The sequence below is a fragment of the Silurus meridionalis genome, chromosome 27, assembly GCF_014805685.1.
Source record: "Silurus meridionalis isolate SWU-2019-XX chromosome 27, ASM1480568v1, whole genome shotgun sequence".
NCBI classification, from domain to species: Eukaryota; Metazoa; Chordata; class Actinopteri; order Siluriformes; family Siluridae; genus Silurus; species Silurus meridionalis.
The window spans coordinates 11,712,291-11,734,847 of record NC_060910.1 but is presented as its reverse complement, the minus strand read 5'-3'; the positions used below and the strand labels follow the sequence as shown (position 1 = coordinate 11,734,847).

General features: G+C 37.4%; 1 protein-coding gene across 1 annotated transcript in view; it reads left to right on the top strand.

The window, feature by feature from the left end:
* The window catches only part of cds1 (CDP-diacylglycerol synthase (phosphatidate cytidylyltransferase) 1), a 24,427-nt gene extending 3,353 nt beyond the window's left edge, over positions 1-21,074 (top strand). The window contains exons 2-13 of the mRNA XM_046841653.1: positions 7,428-7,576; positions 11,066-11,162; positions 11,774-11,871; positions 12,420-12,559; positions 13,141-13,199; positions 15,084-15,166; positions 16,019-16,106; positions 16,186-16,254; positions 16,339-16,494; positions 17,509-17,628; positions 17,847-17,950; positions 18,937-21,074. Of these exons, the coding sequence (XP_046697609.1) occupies positions 7,428-7,576; positions 11,066-11,162; positions 11,774-11,871; positions 12,420-12,559; positions 13,141-13,199; positions 15,084-15,166; positions 16,019-16,106; positions 16,186-16,254; positions 16,339-16,494; positions 17,509-17,628; positions 17,847-17,950; positions 18,937-19,066 (1,293 nt within the window). The 3' untranslated portion in view covers positions 19,067-21,074. The remainder of the gene's footprint in view (positions 1-7,427; positions 7,577-11,065; positions 11,163-11,773; positions 11,872-12,419; positions 12,560-13,140; positions 13,200-15,083; positions 15,167-16,018; positions 16,107-16,185; positions 16,255-16,338; positions 16,495-17,508; positions 17,629-17,846; positions 17,951-18,936) is intronic.
* The last annotated feature ends 1,483 nt before the right edge of the window (positions 21,075-22,557 follow it).

The window sequence follows — 22,557 nt, the reverse complement described above, 5'->3', positions numbered from 1 at the left end:
CTGACTATAACATTTAGTTCCCATTTGCTGTTATTATAACCTCCACCTTTTTGTGTAAATGTTCCACTAGATTTTGGAGTGTGCTTGTGTACACAAGGGCATTAGTAAAGTCAGACACTGATGTGTGAGGAGGCCTGGGGTGCCGTCAACATTCAGTTTCATCCTAAAGGTGTTTAGTCAGATCTCTATATCAGGCCACTCAAGATCTTTCACTCCAACTCATATAAAGTGTCTCTTCATGGGGTTTGCTTTATGCACAGGGGCGTTGTCATGCTGCAACAGGTTTGAGTCTCCTAATTCACGTGAAGAGAAAATGTAATGCTACCACTTCCCTGTACAATTATGTGCCTCCAATCCTGTTTTTGGGGACGAACCACATACAGTTGGAAGAGTCAGGTGTCCCAGTAATTCTGTCCATATTTTGTATGGATAATATTAGATTAGACATGGTTGTCTCAGTGCTGATATGACCTTATGACCTACTTGGTCAAGAATTCAGATATAACATTCAATGGCAAAATACGTTATATAATATAATTCACCCCGACTTCAAGATCAGTATCAGCCTTTACACATCCGATGACACACATGTCTTATGAACAAAGTAGCTGGTAAACCATGTGTAATAAAGAAGTAGATGTTTAAAGTCATTCTAATGGGAAAGGTTGTGTGGATCAGGTGTAGGATTGAGTTACCACGGCTCTCAAACGAACATGTTTGGATTACAGCTGATCAGGGCCTTTTCGTAGTACCAGGGTTACAGAGTTGGGTATGTTCGAGCGAAACTCATGAGAATGGTACTGTAGGTGTGCAGGAATGGGGTTGGGCATAGACAGCCCATGAGCAAGTGGAATTTAAACACCGTTCGGAGCTTTGTCTGAATAATCGAAATCTGTTTTCAGCTAGTTTTTCGGTTGCCAAGAAAACAGGTTCTACCAGATGGAGAACTTTTACACACTCTTTACTGATATGTGTTTAAGCAGACAAGGGAAAATTTGTATTTATTTATGGGTTTTTTTTCTTCTGTTCACTATTACAGTAACCAGCCATATTTTTAAATACAGTCTGACTATTTATTTTTTTAATTGAATGGATACAAATCTTGACAATCTTGACAAAAAAATCAGGTTTAGATCATAAAATTGTTGAAATTATATCAGGGATGTAGCTATCAATTGTTTTAGTTATTGAGTATTCTAACAAAAATGTTATTGATTAATCGAGTAATCGGATAAGTAGTATCTTTTTTTTTCTTTAACTTTTTGTAAACATTCAACATTTTTGGTGCATCCACTAGTAACCATGTTGAATCTGTTGGTGTATGAACGTGGCTCCTCTGCTTCATCGCTCTTGTTCCGTCTCCCCCAGAGATGATTGTTAGACAGAGTTCTCTCCAGGAATTGGAGGCTTAGAGTGATACCATGCGATTCTATTAATTGTAGACTATTTTCATTTTCAATGTGTAAAACTTTCTGCCACTTCAGGCTAAAGTCAGAATTGCGAGAAAAAACCTGGAATTTTTTTGTTTACCTGTGCAGAGCACTCCAGAGTTTAGCAGGTGGTGCGTCAGTTATACTGGTCCATGGGGAAACACAGTGCTCCGTGTGTAGTTAAATAGACATTCGTTTCAGCTCTAAATCATATATACAGTTTAAAAAGCTTGTTGCAAGGTAGATATTGTGTGAAAACTGTCGCTCTATATAAATGAACGAACATATACACAAATGAATGAGGATTGAACCCGTGCTGGGAAGGTTTAAGCTGCATGAGAGGGAGATTTAGCGTGTTTAATGTGCTTAGAAAGTCCACTGTATTGTCATTTTTGTTTTTCAGTTTTCTGCCTTTAATAGAGTTTCGTGGGAGTCGTTAAATAAACATCAGACACACTTTTAATGCTCTTGACAATTCACAGGTTGGTAATGATAACCGCTAATACATGAGTACTAAGAAAATCTGAAACTTTGACATTTTTAATTTAGGTTTGTTTAAGAACCTTAGTAAATGATTTCTAAATTAGACTACATTATTATAATTAAGGGATTTGGGAAGCTTATATTTCGACTCGTAATATGTCACACACAGGAATTCCCACTCCAGGTTTTTTATCTTTCTTCACCTGGAACTGATCTCTCCAGTTCATATGTAATAAGCAGGAGACTATGGTTGGCCTTTTAGTCTCTCTAGGTAAGTGTTTGCCTTAGCACAAGGTCTCCTGGGTGAGGCTCTGCTAGGGCTGCTCTCTTTCTGCTCTGGGATTAGCACAGTCTCATTCCTGCAGCAGCCGTTCAGTGTGCCGGCTGGGTTAGAATGAAAATAAAGCTTTAAGGACGGCTCTGAAAACTGAGCAATGTTTAACAACACACACCACGTACAATGGCTCTGTGTACATTTACGTTGCCCAGAGACCATGATGTATATCACTTTACCAAATGCAGATTGTTGTTTCTGATAGCAAACGCAAATGTGTAGGTTTCAAATGAGCAGTCCTGGGTAGAGTTGTGTTTAGGGAATTGGCAGGTGCTTTTCTCTAAATCTAGGTAGAAGAAAAACTAAAATGAGTCTTTGCCCGTTTTTTTCAAATATCACACTCCCACGTCTGTTTTTTTTTATGCTGGGCAGCGTCTTTATAAATGCTACAGTGAATAAAATCATTTAGTGTGTATGACCTGCATAAAGCTCAGGCTTCGTCAGCCCATGGTGTGCCCTCATTAAAAAGTGAGCAGTTAAAAGTCTTATCTTACACACAATAATCTGAAATTTCAGACTTAAGTGACTCATCAATTCGCCTTGCAACAAATTGCCCTTGTCTAATGCCTAATTAGATCCATGGAACATTGCTTTCATTGAATCAATTGGCTGAAATGATTTTTCATGCCCATATATAGCATGACTTTCACTAAAAAGCTCACATACAATACATGCAAACCAAATCGTTCCCTATTCAGCAGAGGGCCGTAGCCTTTCTGTTTCACCTGGAGGCCCAGATACAGGATCAGGATCAGATGCAAAGACAAAAACACACTGGTGAATCCAAAGGAAATGGAATGGCTTTTGCACTTGATCTGTAGCCAGGTTCCATTTAAAACATAATGAAATTTCTCCTGGGCAGCTGGAAGCTCAACTGAATTTCAAATAAAAATGTTATTTGTCACATACACATTCATACAGAGTACGACATGCAGTGAAATGCTCTTTGGGGCCATCCAACTTGTAAACATGAAAAATAGAATGTAAGGATAAAAATTATGTAAATAAGTAAAATGACTATAAAGTATAAGTATTAAGTATAGTATAACTAACTAACTAAATTGTGTGTGTGTGTGTGTGTGTGTGTGTGTGTGTGTGTGTGTGTGTGTGTGTGTGTGTACACCCTAGGAAAATAAATATATACATACAAATGGTCAGCGAGTTAAGATGGTTCATCTTACGATGACGATTGCGATACGACAAAATTGTAAAAATATTTAAAAAGTTGCACAACAGGCAGCAGTGTATGATCTCCCCACTCTCGCTAAGTCTCAGTGTGAATTTTTTTCTGTTTCAAACAGTTTCAAACAGCAATTTTTGTGGTAAAAGCGTGTCTTCCAAGCACCCAAGTATGTCTCCTGCTTGTAGTGGGAAAAAAAGAAGATTAAAGCCATCAGTTTGGAGCAGAAAGTAAAAAATTATAAATCATCATGAAGCAGGAAAGACGTCACAGTCATAGTATCTTCTTTGACTTTGATATTTTTGACTTACGATGGGGTTGCCATAATTTGTTTATACATGAATTGCCAGAAAGGATTTGTGTGATTTGTCCTTAAAGTGTCAATGTGCAGTATAATGTGGCATAAAGTGACACTGTGCCGTGCAATTACAGAGTTAAAGTGACAGTCCAGAGTTAATACAGATACAGTAAATAGTGCAGAAATCATTGTAGTGAAGGAACCTGCATGGAGCAAAACAGGCTACTTATCAGGGAGTATCCTGTTTTGTTTGCTTAGACCTCACAGACTCTGGTTTATGATATGTATTATAGAAAAGATGGGGGAAAGTCCTCTCAACCTTTCACAACACATTATTAACCAATCTAACCACGTTTTAAAGTTTTGGAGTTGAAAGGACAGAGTTTATGATTTACACTTTTATTTTTTACATTCTGATCAGTGAAGCGAATGCAAATGAAAAAAAATCAGCTCTCTGTGTCTGTTCTTATGCATTTGCACAGTGTTTGCAGTGGGGAAAGAAAACTGAATGGAATGGAGAAAAAAAAGGTTTATTATTTATTTTATTTTTTTACTAAAGTATTTTATAAACCCCTTAATTCCAACTTCTAACCAGATCACCCCCGCCATACTGTAGGCACTGGAAGCTAGCACATGCTTTTCTGTGACACAACACCCTCCAGTCCTGCTCGTGCTGCTCTACAGGACGGAACGCTGTTTACATGAGCTCGCATGATTTTCTACTGTCGCTGTGATTGGCAGGAAAAGAGAAAATGCCCTCCCACCACAATTCGAACTTGTGATCTCACAATGATAGGGTCCTCTGCTTTTCTGTTGTACCACTCATTAACTTCTAAAAAGAATCACTGCATGGCACCGAACATATTAATGTCTCATTCTTCTTTCCGTCTCCATACCCCCCTGTCCTGTACATCTGCCTCTTTCAACCCAACTACCTGCATGTCTTCCCTCACCACATCCATAAACCTCCTCCTTGGTCTTTCTCTTTACTTCCTTCCTGGTGGCTCCATCCTCAGCATTCTCCTACTGATATACCCCATGTCCCTTCTCTGCACATGTCCAAACCATCTCAATCTCGCCTCCCTCACCTTGTCTCCAAAATGTCCTACATGCGCTGTCCCTCTTATGAACTCATTTCTAATCCTGTCTATCCTTTTCACCCCCAACAAAAACCTCAACATCTTCAGCTCTGCTACCTCCAGCTCCACCTCCTGTCGACATATTAGTCTCATGTTGATCTTAATTAATACTTTACTGTGTATTAGTTTAATAGCTGCTTCACTTGTACTAAAGCATGTACTCAAACACACTCTGACACATTGTATAATGGCTGCATTGGGTTTGTAATCTTATTATGGAAATTTTGGTTTGGAGATTTGAAGCAAATAAATAATTGTTTTTTTTATTCTACAATGGTTTTATAACCAGAAGCGGTGCCTATGTTTTTGTCTGCAAAATCTAATTCACGCCCTGTTATGCCTTTCGGGATACAGTGCAGGACTTCCACATGTTAAGTGGTACACACGGCCCCATGCATATTTTAAGCAGTCTGCTCTGTATAGTTTCTGGTTTCATGGTGAGTGGTTACAAATTAGTCCCACATTATTATCATGGCTACAATATACTGATAGATTAGCCATTTTTTTTATCATGTGAGGACAAACAAATCGTGACCAGGCTTTTTCAAGGAGCCTTATATATCTTCTTTTTTTGTTACTCAAAATATCAGATTCAGTTAGCCAGTAAATCCTTCTGTTGAAACACCTTAATGATGTGCAAGCAGGATTTAGTGATCGTCACAGCTCCAGGGTTAATGCGCGTTGTGTTGTGTTGTGTCGCGTTTTATTTCTTCACAGAGTTCTCCCTCCTCACCAAGTAGAGAAGGAAAAAGGAGTTAGGTGACCCGGAGTTGGGTTTGAACTTTGCTCTCCTGTATCACACCAGCTCGTGTTCAGGGGAGTTGCTTTCCTGACTGCTCTGAATTTGCCTATCATTTGTTTAGCTTTTGCTCTCTGATAAAGGGTCACATGCAATTTTATTTTGCCTGTGTCTCATTGACTGGAAAATGTGTGTGCCATGATTTTCATACAGGACCCTTTACTGCGTTGCTGTGGTAGAAGGCTGATTGCAGCTTTAAATGTTCAGGAATTAAAATCTCAACCAGTTCTGTTATTAAAGCTACACTTTATGGACAAACTGTTGTGGACACCTGACCATAAAATTGCTTTTTGAACATCTCAGTCCACATTTGGTCCCCAGTTTGCTGTTATTATAACCTCCACTCTTCTGAGAAGATGTTCCACAAGATTTTTTAAGGGTGTGTTTGTGGTGATTTGTGCTCATCCATCCACAAGTGTGTTAGTAAAGTCTGGTACTGATGTAGGTGAGGAGGCCTTGGATGCAGTCAGTGTTCCAATTCATCCCAAAGATGTTAAATAGGGTTTAGACTTTTAGAGGTCAGAGCTCTAAAGCGGGCCATGAAAAGTCTTCCACTCTAACCCATGTAAATCATAGCTTTATAGAACTGGCTTTGAGTCATGCTGGATGAGGTTGTGAAGGGGAAATTGAACGCTACAGCATCCTATAAAATTTTATTGTATTTTTAACTTTGTGGTAACAAATTTCAGGAAGAAACACGCTGAAAAAGTTGAGCGTCCCATACCTTTTTGTCCATATAGTGTAATTAAATTGTTAAAAATAAACACTGTACATTGTGACTGGCACCTGCCACTCTGATAAGAGAGAGAAAGAAGGAGAGTGAAACAGTGATAAAAGAGTCAATATTATAGTATAAATGGATATTAATTTGGTGATGGAGTTTTTGGCTTTTGTTTTTCTTTTGCATTTTTGGTATGAATCATAATTGGCTGATTTGTTCTCAGTGGGACATTCATGTCTTAACCAGTTGTTACACTGTTTTAGCTAGATGGATATTAAGTGTACGTTGCACTTAAAATTACCGTAATTTCCGGACTATTAAGCGCACCCAAATATAAGCCTCACCCACTGAATTTTACAAAGATTTTTATTTTGAACATAAATACGCTGCACCTGTCTATAAGCTGCAGGTGTCTACATTGAAACTAATGAACTTTACACAGGCTTTAACGAAAGACAGTGTTTGTTACACGGCTTGTATCTAAACAGTAGCCTACTAAGAAAGTCATTGTTCACTGTCTTCCTCCTTCCTTTCTATTTCTATCGAGAGTTTATCTTTTGGCATCGTCGTGCGTTCAAAAATCACCATCGGTGAAGCTTTTCTCCCGATGCCGTGCAGCTCAGAACACAGGTGAAGTGTGTTTTTTCATGCCCGGTTGTTTTCAGCGTGACGAATGATTTGAATTTCCAGTAGACAGTCCGAGTGAGCGGCAGGTCAAACATCAGAGGAACCTCATCTATATTTATGATGTGGTGCGGCCCGATTCAGTGGAGCGCATCTGATTTAATATAAAGAGTTTCATTGGTTCACCTGAACCCGTTCAGCAATTTCATTGGTCTAATGTTATGGGGCTCAGTTTTTTGGCATGAAGTTTGTGAAACCGGGAAAAACCCAGGAAAAATCCATATAATAGCCGCTTCATTGTTTAAGCCGCGGGGTTCAAAGCGTGGGGAAAAAGTAGCGGCTTATAGACTGGAAAATACGGTAGTAAACAAATAAATAAATCAAACAATTTAAGTGTGTGTGTGTTTGACTGTGTACAGGAAGCAGATGGCGAGGACAGACTGGGTCTTGCAATTGACAGTGAAGGGGACATCGAGGGCGAGTGTAAAGCATATACTCCTGACGTGGCACCGTCTACTGACAACACTCCACAATGTCTCACCAAAGCCCTGGAGGGACTGTCATCCAGGTAACTCTGTCTCTGTCCAGTCAAACTTCAGGACAAGAAAATATAACAGAATCAACAAGCATGGCTAAGGTGTGTCTCGTTTAGTGTTGTTTAAGACAGGGATCACCTCAGAACGCATTCTGTAACGCATTCTGTTTTTTAAAGATCTAGATCTAAATAAAATGATGCACAAGCTGAATTTATTTAGATCTGAAAAATATATAATAATTACAGTGTGTTGAAGGATATTTACATCTCTTTTTAATTTCTAACAAATCTAAATCCTTTCCTCAGCTGTACTGGATAATCTACACTCCTCCTATAATTACTACAAATAAATTTGGGAATGGTGGAAAGAAATAAGATAAATATAGTGTAGGCTTTAAATAATCCCTGCATTTCCCCGTACCGTGGCGCATGTTTGTGAGTGTAAAGCTGCACGTTCACATGCATTTCATTGGCTTTCTTTTCGTTGTTCTACGTTATTTTGCATGTTATTAGGGATTTTCTATCTTATAAAAAAAGAACGAAAGACACGTGTGTTGTGTTTGATATAAAACGAGGATGAAACGTTTAATATGCACACAATCGTGAGGATTAACGGGGTTGCCGAAGGTCGAGCCGCATTCGCGTTCTGGTCGATTGGTTGATGAGAATGTGCTGAATGGAGGCGCCTGGACTCGTCACCGTTTCTGATGACTCGTCTTTCTCTCACTTTCTCGCTTTTCTCTTTATTGACAGTATCTCCCTCTGCTCTGGGGCTTCCTAGATGACTTGCAGCGTCTGTCCTCTAACACACAGAGAATGCTTTATAGCACTGCAGCCCAGCTTATATATATATTTAACTGTAGCTGCTTTGTTCGCTTTATGAACACTATCGTCAGTTCCAGATTAACAAGTGCCTTCTGTGGGAATGTGCGCTTCTGCGCCGTTTTACACACCCACATTCCTGTACGCTGAACTGATTTTCTGGGCAAAATGAATCATGTTTTTTCCTTTCTTATAGTCAGTGTGGAGTAAAAGTGTTTGTAATGTCTATAAATACCAGTAGCTATGTAAACAATGTATATTAGAAATGCCATTGAGTGCACGACATAACAAATATTACAAATGGCAGAATGCGTGGGGGGGAATACTGACAAAAATGCATTTGACCATCTGACTGGTCAGAAGGTGTTGATTTATTGTTTTTTTAACATTAAGCTTTAATACTTAGTATTAGATTACGTATAAAAAATTTCTGTAGAGAAAATTGACAGACTAGTATGGTACACATGAAAGAATGGATATTATAAGGAAGGAGTCTCCAGTTTCAATTCTTTATAATGGTCATGGATAATGCAAGAACTTTAGGGTTTATTTCAGGGGGGGAGTCTTCAGTATAAAGCACTCTCTAATTTCTCATGTTCTCATAATGTTAAAATATTACAGTTTAAATGATCCACAAGCATTAGATGTACCTGTAATTTAAACAGTATATCATTAGAATTTGGAAACAAAATTGAGTAGTATTGGGGTTGCAGCTTAATTCCAGCTTTTGCAGTGTCTGTCGATTTAAAAAAACATATCTGCATCCTTTACATAGATAAAAATGTTTATTTCGAAAGTTGTTTCCATTTATTCCTGTTCTGTATTGTATTTGAAACGTATTAACCTGAGCAAAGAAACAAACCATCCTGTCATCCCCTGCATTGTAGCTTGTCTTGTGTACTTCAGGGCTACTTTGCTGTACAAAAATTCAATATCCACTGCTGTTTACCCCAGAGCACATGTGCATGCTTTTTTATTTATTTATTCATTTTTCAGTTATTTTTAATATTTTTTCAGCTAAAATCATTTTATTTAAAGCTGTTTTCACTGTTCAGACTTCTGATTTGCAGCATTCCTGTCTTTAATGGTTAAATAGCTAAAACCTAGATTAAACACCAAACACCAACATTATAACAAGCTTCAGGTTGTAGCTTTTTCATTTTAATGATGCAACAGTGTAAATCACATTTAATATTAGTTTGTGCTTGCAATAGCTGCATCAAGCCAACAACCTCCTAAACTGTGGCATTCTTCATTTGTTTTTTGTTTTTTTTCAAAGACATATTTGTTTTGAATTGGTTTCGCACTTTTGTCTCTGCTTCAGGAGCTGAAATGCCGCTTAATTAGGTTAAGGTCTGGAAATAAACTTGCCCAGGCTTCTACCTTATTCCTGATTTAGTCCTTTGTTATGTTGGCAGAAGATCCTTCTGATTAGATTGAGATTCATATCTCCTCTATTTTTCCACATAGGTACCTCTCTGGTCTTCATGTCGGTGTATCTAATGAACACTAAATTCAGTCTTCACGTGCTGAAACCCAGATAGATATTCCTGAGCTATTAATTGTTTAAACAGTCAGTCTAACAGGGCAGACCAGGGCAACAAGAAACACTTGTCAGTTAAAAAAAAGGGTGTGTTCAAGCAAATGGTGGCAAGTTGTTTAATACAGCTGGATATAAATATAAGGGAATGAAAGATGCCATTCTTATGATCATCTATTCACCTCATACCCAAATATTTTGGTCAGGACATTCAGAGGCCTTTGGATGATATCATTTCCCCTTCTGTTTATCTACTGGCTTTTTATTATAACCCCGTCTTTGGGATCATGTATGAGTAATGGTTTAAAGGCGAATTTGACTCAATCTGTTCCACTCTGGTGGCACTTGGGTGTTAAAGTGGAGTCACAAGTCTTGTCATGCTTGGACTCAGCACCCCATGTTGTATTGCTTGATTTGGGATTTGTGTTACTGACACATGTCCTGTGCCACAAAGTTCACTGTTTTGTCTTTCATTTTCAATGTGTTTGGAAACAGACAAAACAAATGTTTTCGAAGTAAACTGGAGTAAAAGGTATTGTTTTTTCCTCACAGCAGAACTGAAAGTAATTTGCAAAAAACTGAAGTGAATTTGGATTATGCTGGTTTTTGTTTGTGTAAACAGCAGTATTTCAGAGGTTTGTTTTGTCCATGAAGTTCTTAGACTGTTGCAACACAAGCTGATTTTAAAAGCATGTGGAATTTATGCCTAAGGTCATGCGCTAAAAGCAGTTTCATTTGTTAGTTTGGCAACGCGCACATTTTGCAATCTTATGCTCGTAGGTGGTGCGACTGGACACCGCACTGGAAACCACACGCCCACACACATTTCAACAGAGAAATATTTACACTCCCTGTTTCTATTTGGAGTGTAGACTTCCTAATTTTGTTCCAGGTTTTTTTTTTATGGAGTTAGTGAGTGGACAAGGATTCATTTAGACAAACCACTTTCCATTAAACTGGGAACACATATTTACCATGTCGTTTAGTTTTTTTATATATCAAATGTCCTTCCCATTGTTTGTTTTAATTGAACCTCTGCTATCACATCCCTGAATCTAGGAGATATACATTAAGGATTTAAAAATGATTTGAATAAAACATGCTGGGGCAAGAATGACTTTTGTTACTGATTTTTGCTTGTGTCTTTCCTGTTTATGCAGATGGAAGAACTGGTGGGTACGAGGGATTTTATCACTTACGATGATCACAGGCTTCTTCCTTATCATCTATTTGGGACCCATTATGCTTATATTTGTGGTAAGTAAACATTCAACGTCTGTCTGCAAACATACAAAGAAGCACAAAGCACCCAATTGTGACTCCTAAAGCATTCATAGGATTGGTGTAGTGCAATGAAGCGTGTGCTCTCATAGGCATATCATTCACAGCAAGGTGGTGTGACGGAGCCCAGAGTTACTGTTGTTACCTAATTGTTTCTAAATCCAGCCTTTCCCAAAGTGTTTTATTCCTTTTAACAGTAATTCATAAAAAAAAAAAACTTTTTTTTTTTTTTTACATTTGGTTTATTAATTTTTCATCCAATTTAATATTTTGAAACGCTTACAAACAACTTTTCAGTTTTCAACTGGAAACTACTGCATACTAAGGAATGTAAAATCTGCTGATTGTAACCAGGGACTTAAATATAAATCTTTAAATAAATCTCTATAAATAAATTCCTCCATAAAAAAACCTTCACAATATGCATTCATGTTGAGTGCATGTTTTTAAATGATTTTAAATTTTTTAAATCAGTTTTTAATGTACCGGTTAATAAGCTTTAAATATTTGTACTGCAGTCAGCACTAATAGTTATACTATTTTGGTTTATTCTAAACTATCTATTCTAATGTGTTTGTGTTTTGTAGGTTATGAGTATTCAAATTAAGTGTTTTCAGGAAATCATAACCATCGGCTACAGAGTTTACCATTCCTACGAGCTCCCGTGGTTCAGAACACTAAGCTGGTGAGTTAAAATAGGTTTTTTCTTTACTGCTGAATGCAAAAAAGGGCAGATTTGTGCTTGTGTTTACTTCCAATACAAAGAAACATTTAATTTTTTTGGTGAAACTGAAAGGCACATTTCTATTTGCCATTGTGAATATTCTTGGTGGGATCTGTTTCTATCAGACACATTTCCTCATTTATAGCCAGAAGCACTTGACAGTGCAGTGCAGATAAAAGCAGGTAGATGGAAAATCAGCAACAATGACACACACACACACACACACACACACACACACACACACACACACACACACACACACACACACACACTCACTCACTCACTCTTCCTTCCGCCGTATCTACCCATAGATAAACTAGTGATTAACTGGACTTGAACAAAGTGCACTTCCATGTTGGAGCCCTGACATAAAGTACTCACTCCCACTTTAACCAAACAATAACATTTCAGAGTGTAATGGAGGGCAATACCCACTAAAATACTGTTCATATTTTACAAACAATATGGTCATAATGAACACTAATACATTTTTTTCCCTTACATTTCAGGTACTTTTTGATTTGTGTGAACTACTTCTTTTACGGGGAGACGGTGGCGGATTACTTTGGTGCGTTAGTCCAAAGGGAGGAGCCGCTGCAGTTCCTTGTTCGTTATCATCGCTTTATTTCTTTCACTTTGTACTTGGCAGGTGAGTTTCACAGGGCCGTAAAAAAAAAAAAAGATTTCAGTTTTCAGTCTCAGATTCCATGTTGCGTAAATACATCTCTGGGGTCGAATGAAAGTGATGTTTTTTTAATGGATGATCACAAACTTGTTATTTTTAAAGTCTGGATTCAGGTGAATATATGACACAACAGTAGGGACTTTGTAAAATTCAAGCATGATATTTAGTTATTAGAATCAGCATGGCTCAACACAAATAATGCATTTTAATATGATCTGAAGGAAAACTAAATGTAATACAGACACGGCACCTATTATAGTAAAACTGACTTTAGCCTAAGCATGAAACATTTTACTCAGCTGGGCACTAATCAGGCATTCACAGTATACATTCAGTTGAATGACCAGACAGATTAAGCTGGCAGGAAGTAACCCAGATAGCAACTTTTTACAACCGCGGTGAGCAGAAAAGCATCTTCGAGCATGTCAAACCATTATACTGTATACATGAATACAGTATTTCCTGAATATTGATATTTCTTTTTATGTATTAAAACACCCCAACGTTCAGGTAAAGCTGACCAGCATGTTATTTACTCTTCACAGGTTTCTGCATGTTTGTTCTGAGCTTAGTGAAGAAACATTACCGCCTGCAGTTTTATATGGTGTGTACCACTGACACAGCATGCACTCACTAACACAGACACAAATCTCCTCACTTCTAATCTTGTTACCTTGGTGAATTTAAAGACACTTGAATAATTGATTGCACATGAAAAGCTTGTCTACTGTGGTCAGGTTTATGTGCTGAATGTTTTATTCGGTAAAAAAAAAAAAACAGCGTTTTAGTTAGAGTGACCAGTGTATTGGCATACAGATACACAATAAGTGGATTCAGGTGACATTCAACTTTATTAAGCGTAATGAATGCCTAATAGAAAAGAGTATAGAAAAGCTTGTATCGATTATTTTTCCCTTTTTATTTAGTAAATTATTGCACAAGATTCTGTATTTTAATTATCTTTATTTCATGCATAGTTAAGACTTGCATCTTATGAACGGGTTAATGAATAATTCTGACTTAGGTTTGTTAGTTCTCATGGGCTAAACAACCACAATTATCAGCCTATTACTGTTCTGTTCTCTAGCAAGTGCTACAATAGTTATATAACGCATACAACATACACTATATGGCTAAAAGTATTCACTCACCCATCCAAATTGAATTCAGGTGTTTCAATCACTTCCATAGTTACAGGTGTCTAAAATCAAGCACCTGGGCATGTAGACTGTTTCTACAAACATTTGTGAAAGAATGGGTCACTCTCAGAAATTTCTTTGCTACTAAATATTCCACAGTTACAACTGTTAGTGGTATTTTAACAAAGTGGATATATATTATAATAAAGTGGAAGCGATTGGGAATGACAGCAACTCATAAAATCACAGAGCGGGTCAGCGGATGCTGAGACACATAGTGCACTGAGGTCACCAACGTTCTGCAGTCAATAGCTACAAACCTCCAAACTTCATGTGGCCTTCAGATCAGCTCAAGAACAGTGCGTACAGAGCTTCATAGAATGGGTTTCCATGGTGGAGCAGCTGCATCCAATCCTTATATCAATGTAAAGCATCGGATGCAGTGGTGTAAAGCACGTCTCTAGACTCTAGAGCAGTGGAGACGTGTTCCCTGGAGGGAGAACGCTTCACTGTCTGGCAGTCCGATGGACGAGTCTGGGTTTGGCAGTTGCCAGGGAGTTTAGGAGTTGGGCTGCGGCCCCTTAGTGAAAAGGAACTCTTAAAGCTTTAGCATACCAACTCATTTTAGACAATTTCATGCTCCCAACTTTGTGGGAACAGTTTGGGGACGGCCTGTTCCTGTTCCAGCATGACTGCGCACCAGTGCACAAAGCAAGATCCATAAACACATGGATGAGTGAGTTTGGTGTGGAAGAACTTGACTGGCCTGCACAGAGTCCTGACCTCAACCCAGTAGAACACCTTTGGAATGAATTAAAACGGAGTCTGCGATCCAGACCTTCTCATCCAACATCAGTGTCTGACCTCACAAATGCACTTTCCACTCCTACACCTCGTGGAAATCCTTCCCTAAAGAGTTGAAGCTGTTATAGCTGCAAAGGGTGGGCCAACATCATATTAAACCACATGGAATAAGATTCCGATGCAAGTTCATTTGCATGTGAAGGCAGACGAGGGAATACTTTTGGCAATGTAGTGTAGGTGTCTCAGACTTTTTTCTTCCCATGTGCCTAATTATAACGTGTGGAACCGTGTTAAATGGTAAATCAGAGATTGTTTATATTTTTCTAATTAAAATACAAATGCTATTTTACCCTCACTTACACAGATCTCACACTTGTAACTACACATTAATGGATATAAATTGCTTGTATAGGTGTATGTTTGTTCAGGATATTTTACAGATTTCCATTTTATTATCATTGTCGTCATCAGCCAGATGTTTTTCTTGTTTATCCATTAACAGTGTGTGTATGTTTGTCTGTATGTGTGTGTGTTTGCCATTTCAGTTTGCTTGGACCCATGTGACTCTGTTGATTGTGGTAACTCAGTCTCATCTGGTCATTCAGAACCTTTTTGAAGGAATGATCTGGTAAGCAGGAATCACACCCGACCTGACAGACTTGTTTCACTGCATGTCTTTGTTCCATTTTGTTCCGCTTGGATGTTTTGGGTTCCTCCTAAGTGTATGTTACTGCAAGCCCTGAAATATTTCCCTATGCACAGTTCTTCTGATTTCCCAAAACTGCTTATGTAAGGAATATAATATGACAGGGCATGCTATTGTAAGAAATTAATCTACCACATGGTGGTGTTGTGGAGGCCAATCTGAATATTACAATCCGAATGATGACTGACTGCTAACTTCATGTCTCAGAGTACTTTATTTCTTTTAGCCATTTAAAACATTTAAAATACAATAAAAAAATTTTTTTTGTTTTAGTTCATACTTTCATAATAATTTGGTGCATTTCTTATGAGACCAGTTAGTTCCTTTTTTTAGCAGTTATTCCCTTTACAGTTTTTCTTACTCTAGACCAGAGGTGCCCCGACTTTTTCCTGTGAAAGGCCAAAAATAGAAACTCGAGTTGTGGGCAGAAAATAACTGTTGCATTATACAAAATATTATAATAATTGTATTTATTGAACCCTTTTGTATTATAGATGCACAATATGAAAAATAGTATATTGCCATAAAAACTGCAAAGTATTAAAATAATTAAACCCACTGGGTCCTCTGGGTCTTTTTAAGTTTGCAGACAGGGTTGATATGTTGCTAGAATGTTTATTTACATAATCGTAGGTTTCGGCAACAATGCAACTGCAAGACCGGAATTGCAATAATGATTAACAGACAATGTTTTGTGCAGCCCCTCTTTCTCCACAAAAATGCATGCAGTTAATATTTACATGTCAATATAAACACTGTTTATCTGTTCAACAGGTTTATTGTACCAATATCAATTGTCATTTGTAATGACATCATGGCATACCTCTTTGGCTTCTTCTTTGGAAGAACACCTCTGATTAAAGTAAGTCATTGTATAAGATTAGGAATTTGACTTCTAGTGCAGCCACTTTTACTATCAAAGTCTTAATGTGTTCTTTCAGCTCTCTCCAAAGAAGACATGGGAGGGCTTTATTGGAGGCTTCTTCTCCACAGTGGTTTTTGGCTTCATTGTAAGTTCAGAAACTCTATAAGAAGAATACTGACAGCCAGTAAAATAATGCAATACTTACATGCAGTGTCTCTTTGCATTCCAGTTTGCCTACCTGCTGGCACAGTACCAGTACTTTGTGTGTCCAGTAGAGTACAACAGTGAGACTAATCGTTTTGCTGTGGAGTGTGAACCCTCTGACCTGTTTGTGATGCAGGAGTACACACTGCCTGCAATGGCACAGAATGTTGGGTTGGGATGGGTAAGCAAATGTTTATCTGTATGATATAAAGAATCCCAGTATTCATTAAAAAAATATACAGTGGAACCTCGGGTTACGAACGCCCCGACATACGTATAATTCAGGTTACGAATCGCAGTTCATCAAAATGTTTGCCCCTGGTTACGAACAATATATCGGGATACGAACGTCACGCACCAAAAAATCGCAGGCAAGTTGGTTGTTTTTGCTCTATCCACGCAGCTCGTCACATCAGTTAGCGTCCTGTGTCCCTAGCGAGAGCATCGTGTTACTTATCCGCTTGAACTTTTCCCGGCAGCAGCTTAACAACTCGTTAGTTGATGCTCGTGGAATGATGAGATGAACAACATTAGCCGATGCATAACCAATTTACTTGTTTTTATGAAGATAGATTAGCAGGGTTACAGTCTTTTCCGAAGTACAATACCCATAATGAATTTCACTCTGGACTTCAATACCAACTGATAGTAGCCTTAAAGAAACAGCTCTCATTTTCCCTCTAATGCAACAATTGTCTCAGCGTTCATGTTAATAACACTGTCTTTAATATTCTATAATATAATATATAATAATATATAAATAATATAATATAATAAGATTCTCCTTCCAAACAATAACTCTCCCTCCTCCCCTTCTCTGACGTCGTCTCCTGCAGCGAGTCTTCTCAAAGGGAAAGTACCTGGTAAAGATCTTTTCCTCTTTTGTATGTTTTTATGTGGTATGATTTTAATATAACATGTTAAAAGTAAATAATATTAGTGAATATTGGCTTTATTTTTATTTAAGTAATATTTTTGGTTGTCCAGAACGAATTACCGAAGTTTCTGTTCATTATTATGGGGAAATTTGTATCGGGATACGAACTTTTCAGGTTATGAATAAAGTACCGGAACGAATTAAATTCGTAACCCGAGGTTCCACTGTACATTTTTCAGTAACTTAAAAGTCATACATAATACAACAAAAATACTAAAAAAACTAATAATCAAACTACTTTTTGTCTAATTCTTTCAGAAAACGGTGAACTTATACCCATTTCAGATTCACAGCATCGCACTCTCCTCATTTGGTTCCTTGATCGGGCCATTCGGGGGCTTTTTCGCCAGCGGATTTAAAAGAGCTTTTAAAATCAAAGTAAGCGTAACCATTTTCTTCTCACGGTAGTGTTATTAACTTTATCATTGCCCTGGGTTAAACTATGTCCAGATTTCATTTAACGGCAATAAAGAGCACAGAATCTGTTCACCTGTACTCAATGTGAAAGGGTATTTAGGATTCTCTAGTTGAATCGAAATCATTCAGAATTAACAATGAGTAAAGCAGAACCACTGAAATTGATTGTGTTTGCACAGGATTTTGCTGACACCATTCCTGGACATGGTGGTATCATGGACCGCTTTGATTGTCAGTATCTGATGGCCACATTTGTCCATGTTTACATAGCGAGCTTCATCAGGTAAGAGTGTGTACGCTCATGCGCAATCCCATGTATACTGGTTATTAAGCTCCTTTCTTCTCTATACAGGTTCTAAAACAGTCCCATTTTTGTCTCCAAGTGTCCTTTTAAATGTATTTAAATGAATACATCCAGGGATGAGTCACTCCCACAGACTGCCATGCAGAAACCATTGCAGGCATTGCTGATTTCCTTACAACTTATCAAATGAAAAGCAATGCACACATTAGGACTTTACACATCCATCATGAGTATTTGAGTCAAATTATTACCTGAGGCCTTCTGAGGCCTTAGGACACTCAGATTTTACCCCACAAACGCATCCATCGACGTGCAGTTCTGTAACAGGCTCCGACTCAGTGACTTGTAGTGAGAGCATGATGAATATTAAAGTTCAGAGTTTGTTTTTAATCAGACTCGTTAAGGAAAATACACATTGTCTGACTTTATTTTTTGTTTGGGGTTTAGGAATAAAATGCTTCCTCGTTTAACTCGAGTAATTTGAATACAAAAATTGATTGAGGCAAATTATTTTCCTCAATGCTTCGTTTAGTCCATTTAACTACACACGGAGCACCGTGTTTTCCACACACCATTATTACTGACGCACTACCCACTAAACTTTGAAACGCTCAGGACGGGAAATCACTCTATGTCTGAAAAACCTGTCCCCGTGCAGGTCACCAGTTTGAAGCTCTACTTGCCATAGAGCCCCCTGCTGGACAGGTCCCTGTTGGTAATCCAACCCGAGTACATAAAGCATTTGAATGCATTTTTAGAGCATCAAATAATTCTATAAAAAAGTTAATTTTTGATGATTTTGTTTTTAAAATAAATGTGTCCTATTATTGCAATACATAACAAATAATAACAATATCAATATACAGAATATATATCTTAATATGCATTTTGGAAAGGTTTGTTTTATTTATTTAATATTATTATTTCTTTTCTAAAAGCTCACTTACTTGCTGTTTGTCTTTCAGGGGTCCGAACCCCAGCAAGGTGTTACAGCAGCTGCTGGTCCTGCAGCCCGAACAACAGCTCAGCATTTTCAACACGCTGCGCAGCCACCTGAGAGAGAAGGGCATTCTTAATGCTGTGTCAGAAGAATAAAGGAACACCTCATTTATTCACTTCAGTTAGAACAGTAAGGTTTAGCAGTTTATTACTTCACACAAAACAGTGGATGCACAGCCATCATTCGAGAAACTCTGGAGAAAACACTGCAGTGGACTTTACTTCACACCTCCACTGCACCTATACAGCACTACAAAAATGCAGCCACCAGGGGGAGATGTGCTTCTTCTTATAACTCTTATTTATCTTCTTCAGCGAACTGCATGTGAGTCAAGTCTTCTGATAAGCAGGAGAAAGGATGGGAGCACACAGTAAGTGAATTCAGAGGACTAGAAGTTTGAAAATAGCCCTTAATGCCAATTCGGGGCATTGCACTGATTTTTAGATTGATTTTAGTGTAATTGATGTATGAATAGCAGAAACAGTACAGTTTGCTTCTGCAACAATTCCAAAGCTGTCACATTTTGTTGTGAGACGCTACAATATGCAGGATTAGCATGAGGATAATCGTATCGGCTGCACAACTAATCAACAACTTGAAAAAACAGCATGAGTCGTACAGTTACTTCGAAAAAAAGTTGCCCTTCTCCCCTTTTCCCTTTAGTTCGATACTGTAAACGTTTGCAGCTGTAACAGTTACCCTTGAGAAATGCACACTTGTAGTTATATATTAATGTAAATAGTTATAGATTATACTAAAAGATTTACAGTATATCAGACTCAAAATCCTATATATGTTATAGGAATGAGAATATATGCAAACGCTAAGTTTTTGTAATAGAGATTTAGCATGATTAGTCTTCTGTGTGAAGGACTGTATGGATAAGTTATTTTTTTTTTTTACTGAAGATGAGAACTGAGCAGTTTAGTTCTTTAGCCTGTCAAGAATTTATTTGTAGTGCACTACAAGTTATATATAAATAAATATATAAATATATATATATATATATATATATATATATATATATATATATATATATATATATATATATATATACTGCAATTGAAAATAATCAGGTTTTCGGTCATCGAACGATGATGTCTTATGGCAGAATTTGTGTCTTCATAGAAAATAGTTTAAAATAAAATGTGTGCATTTACTGTTTACTCACCTGGTAGCTATAGTATGTGTGTTACATTAACTGAGCCACTTCAAACATCAAAAACAATTTTGCTTAGCGTTTGGCCCGAAGTCCTTCCTGTTTACCAAAGAGCTCTGGACACCCTGATCAAGAGTTTCAGCTAAGAGATTTGTACAGGATTATATATAGATAGACAGATATATAATCTTCTGGAATTACATAACAGTTCATATTTAATAAAGTCACTGGACTTTCACTAGCGTCAAGCACTTTTCTAATTTTCCTAGAGCAATATATTCTGCTCGGTGTTGGTAATCCTCGGCTATAAACAGAGACGGCACAATTCATGTTGACTTGGTGGAGTTTTGGGACCAGAACGTTCTACTTTAAATCAGTAAATATCTGTTCAAATAAATACATTTTACTTTTTCTATTCTTGTCAGCAGTCAATTGACATGCTTTTCATTTCAACTCTTTCCTCTCTGTCTGCTGTTTAAATTCACCTGCTTATGCGATTGTCATTTTCTTTTCTTTTTTTTTCTGTCTTTAAGATGTAACAAATTCAGACCAAAAAAATTAAAAACACACCTCCAGTTCAGGTGTCTACAGCTTCAAAAGCAAGTGATGCTACTGCACAGTTTACATTGCTGTTCAAGATAAAACCCTCTTTCAGCTCACACTGTTTAACAACATCCAGGCTTCAGACTTTCTCATTATTGTCGTCTATGTTATGATGATGTAATGTTATGCTTTGTACCAAAAAGTTGGGCTCATGTTGTTCTTTTGTTTTCATAATTATTTATGGGTTTGATTTACAGTTTCTTTTTTAACAAAGTTTTTAAATAGGGAATATTTAACGGTCTCCAAGGATACGTGGAAAAACGGGGGCCATTTCTTTTATTATTATTATTATTAGGTACATATGATTTTAGAATAAAAATAAAACCTTACAGTTTCCCCTGCTTACATGTTTCTGATCTGATTGAGTCATAAATCTTTCAGCAATAATATTTGAAGCACAAAAAAAAAAAACAACAACCCAAAAGCATGTAATTATACATGTAAAAACATACAATCATTGATTAACCTGGTATGGTTCAGCTTGTACTTTTTAATAGATATTAATATACTGTGATATATGTTTTGTATGCAATGTAAAACCCTGTTGAGCATTTAAATACAAGCAGCACATTTATTGTTTGTCTCTGCATTATAGCAAAGTACTGTTTCATCATACAGATTTCTATTCATGATCTTGACTCAGGGGGTTTAAATGGTTTCCCAAGACACTGTACACCTGAAATGCTTTGTGTTTTTAATTTCAGTCCTCAGAATGGGAAAAGACTTGTGGATACATTGAACTTTCTCATTTAGCCCTCAGCAAGACAACCAGAATAAATTTCAGGTGGAGTTCAAATGACAGCAGGATTAACAACTGATTTTTTCTCCTCAGGTTAAACAAAATTCTGTTCTGCATGATCTCTTCCACATCAACTGGGAATGAGTACGCGACTGCTTTACAAGAAATAGAATGTTTGATGAGTTTTACTTCAGTGTTTTTCATGAATAATACGGATTTAACAACACAAATGCTTGCAGAAAAACCCAGCTGAGGGTCAACCTTTACATCGCTGTGGTGCATTAAAATGATCAGACACTACATTTCAAAGAAATATTAAATAAAATGTGGACATGTCCATCAATAAGAGATTATCCAAAATACCAACAAACAAAAAAAAGTGCTTTTTTTTCTTATAAATTTTTACAGTGAGCAAAAACAACCACACTATATGGACAAAAGTTTGTGGACACCTGACTATAATATTCATATGTGGCATTTAAATATCCCATTCCATATTTAGTCTCCAATTGCTGATATCACAACCTACACACTTCTGGAAAGATGTGAACTAGAGTTTGGCATAGTGCTGATTCACCGCAAGGGTGTTATGGTGTACAGTGAGGAGTCCTGGGGTTCAATTGGGTTGAGGTCAGAGCTCCATAGCAGACCAATCAAGATCTACTCCAAACTATGTCAATCATATCTTAATGAAGTTGGCTTTGTGCACAGGGGCATTGTCTAAAGACATCATGTACAACCCAAAACTTTTGTCCATTTAGTTTATATTGTAGCTGCTCATTGCTTCCTACCTCAGCAGCACAAAGATCAACTTCACCACTTTCCTGTACACTCGCAACAAAGACTTTAACGCTTATATTTTAAACCTTACATTCACCATTACAGCGAAAAGCTTCTTCTGGTGCCTGTTTTAGTAGTCTTCGTGTCATCATTGAAGTATTACAGTACTGCACACATAAACCGATCAGGTATAACATTATGACCACCTGCCTAATATTGTGTTGCTGCTAAAACAGTTCTGACCCATTGAGCATTCAGCAGTTTGAACTACAGCAGCTGGTCTGTTGGATCGGAGCACACGGTCC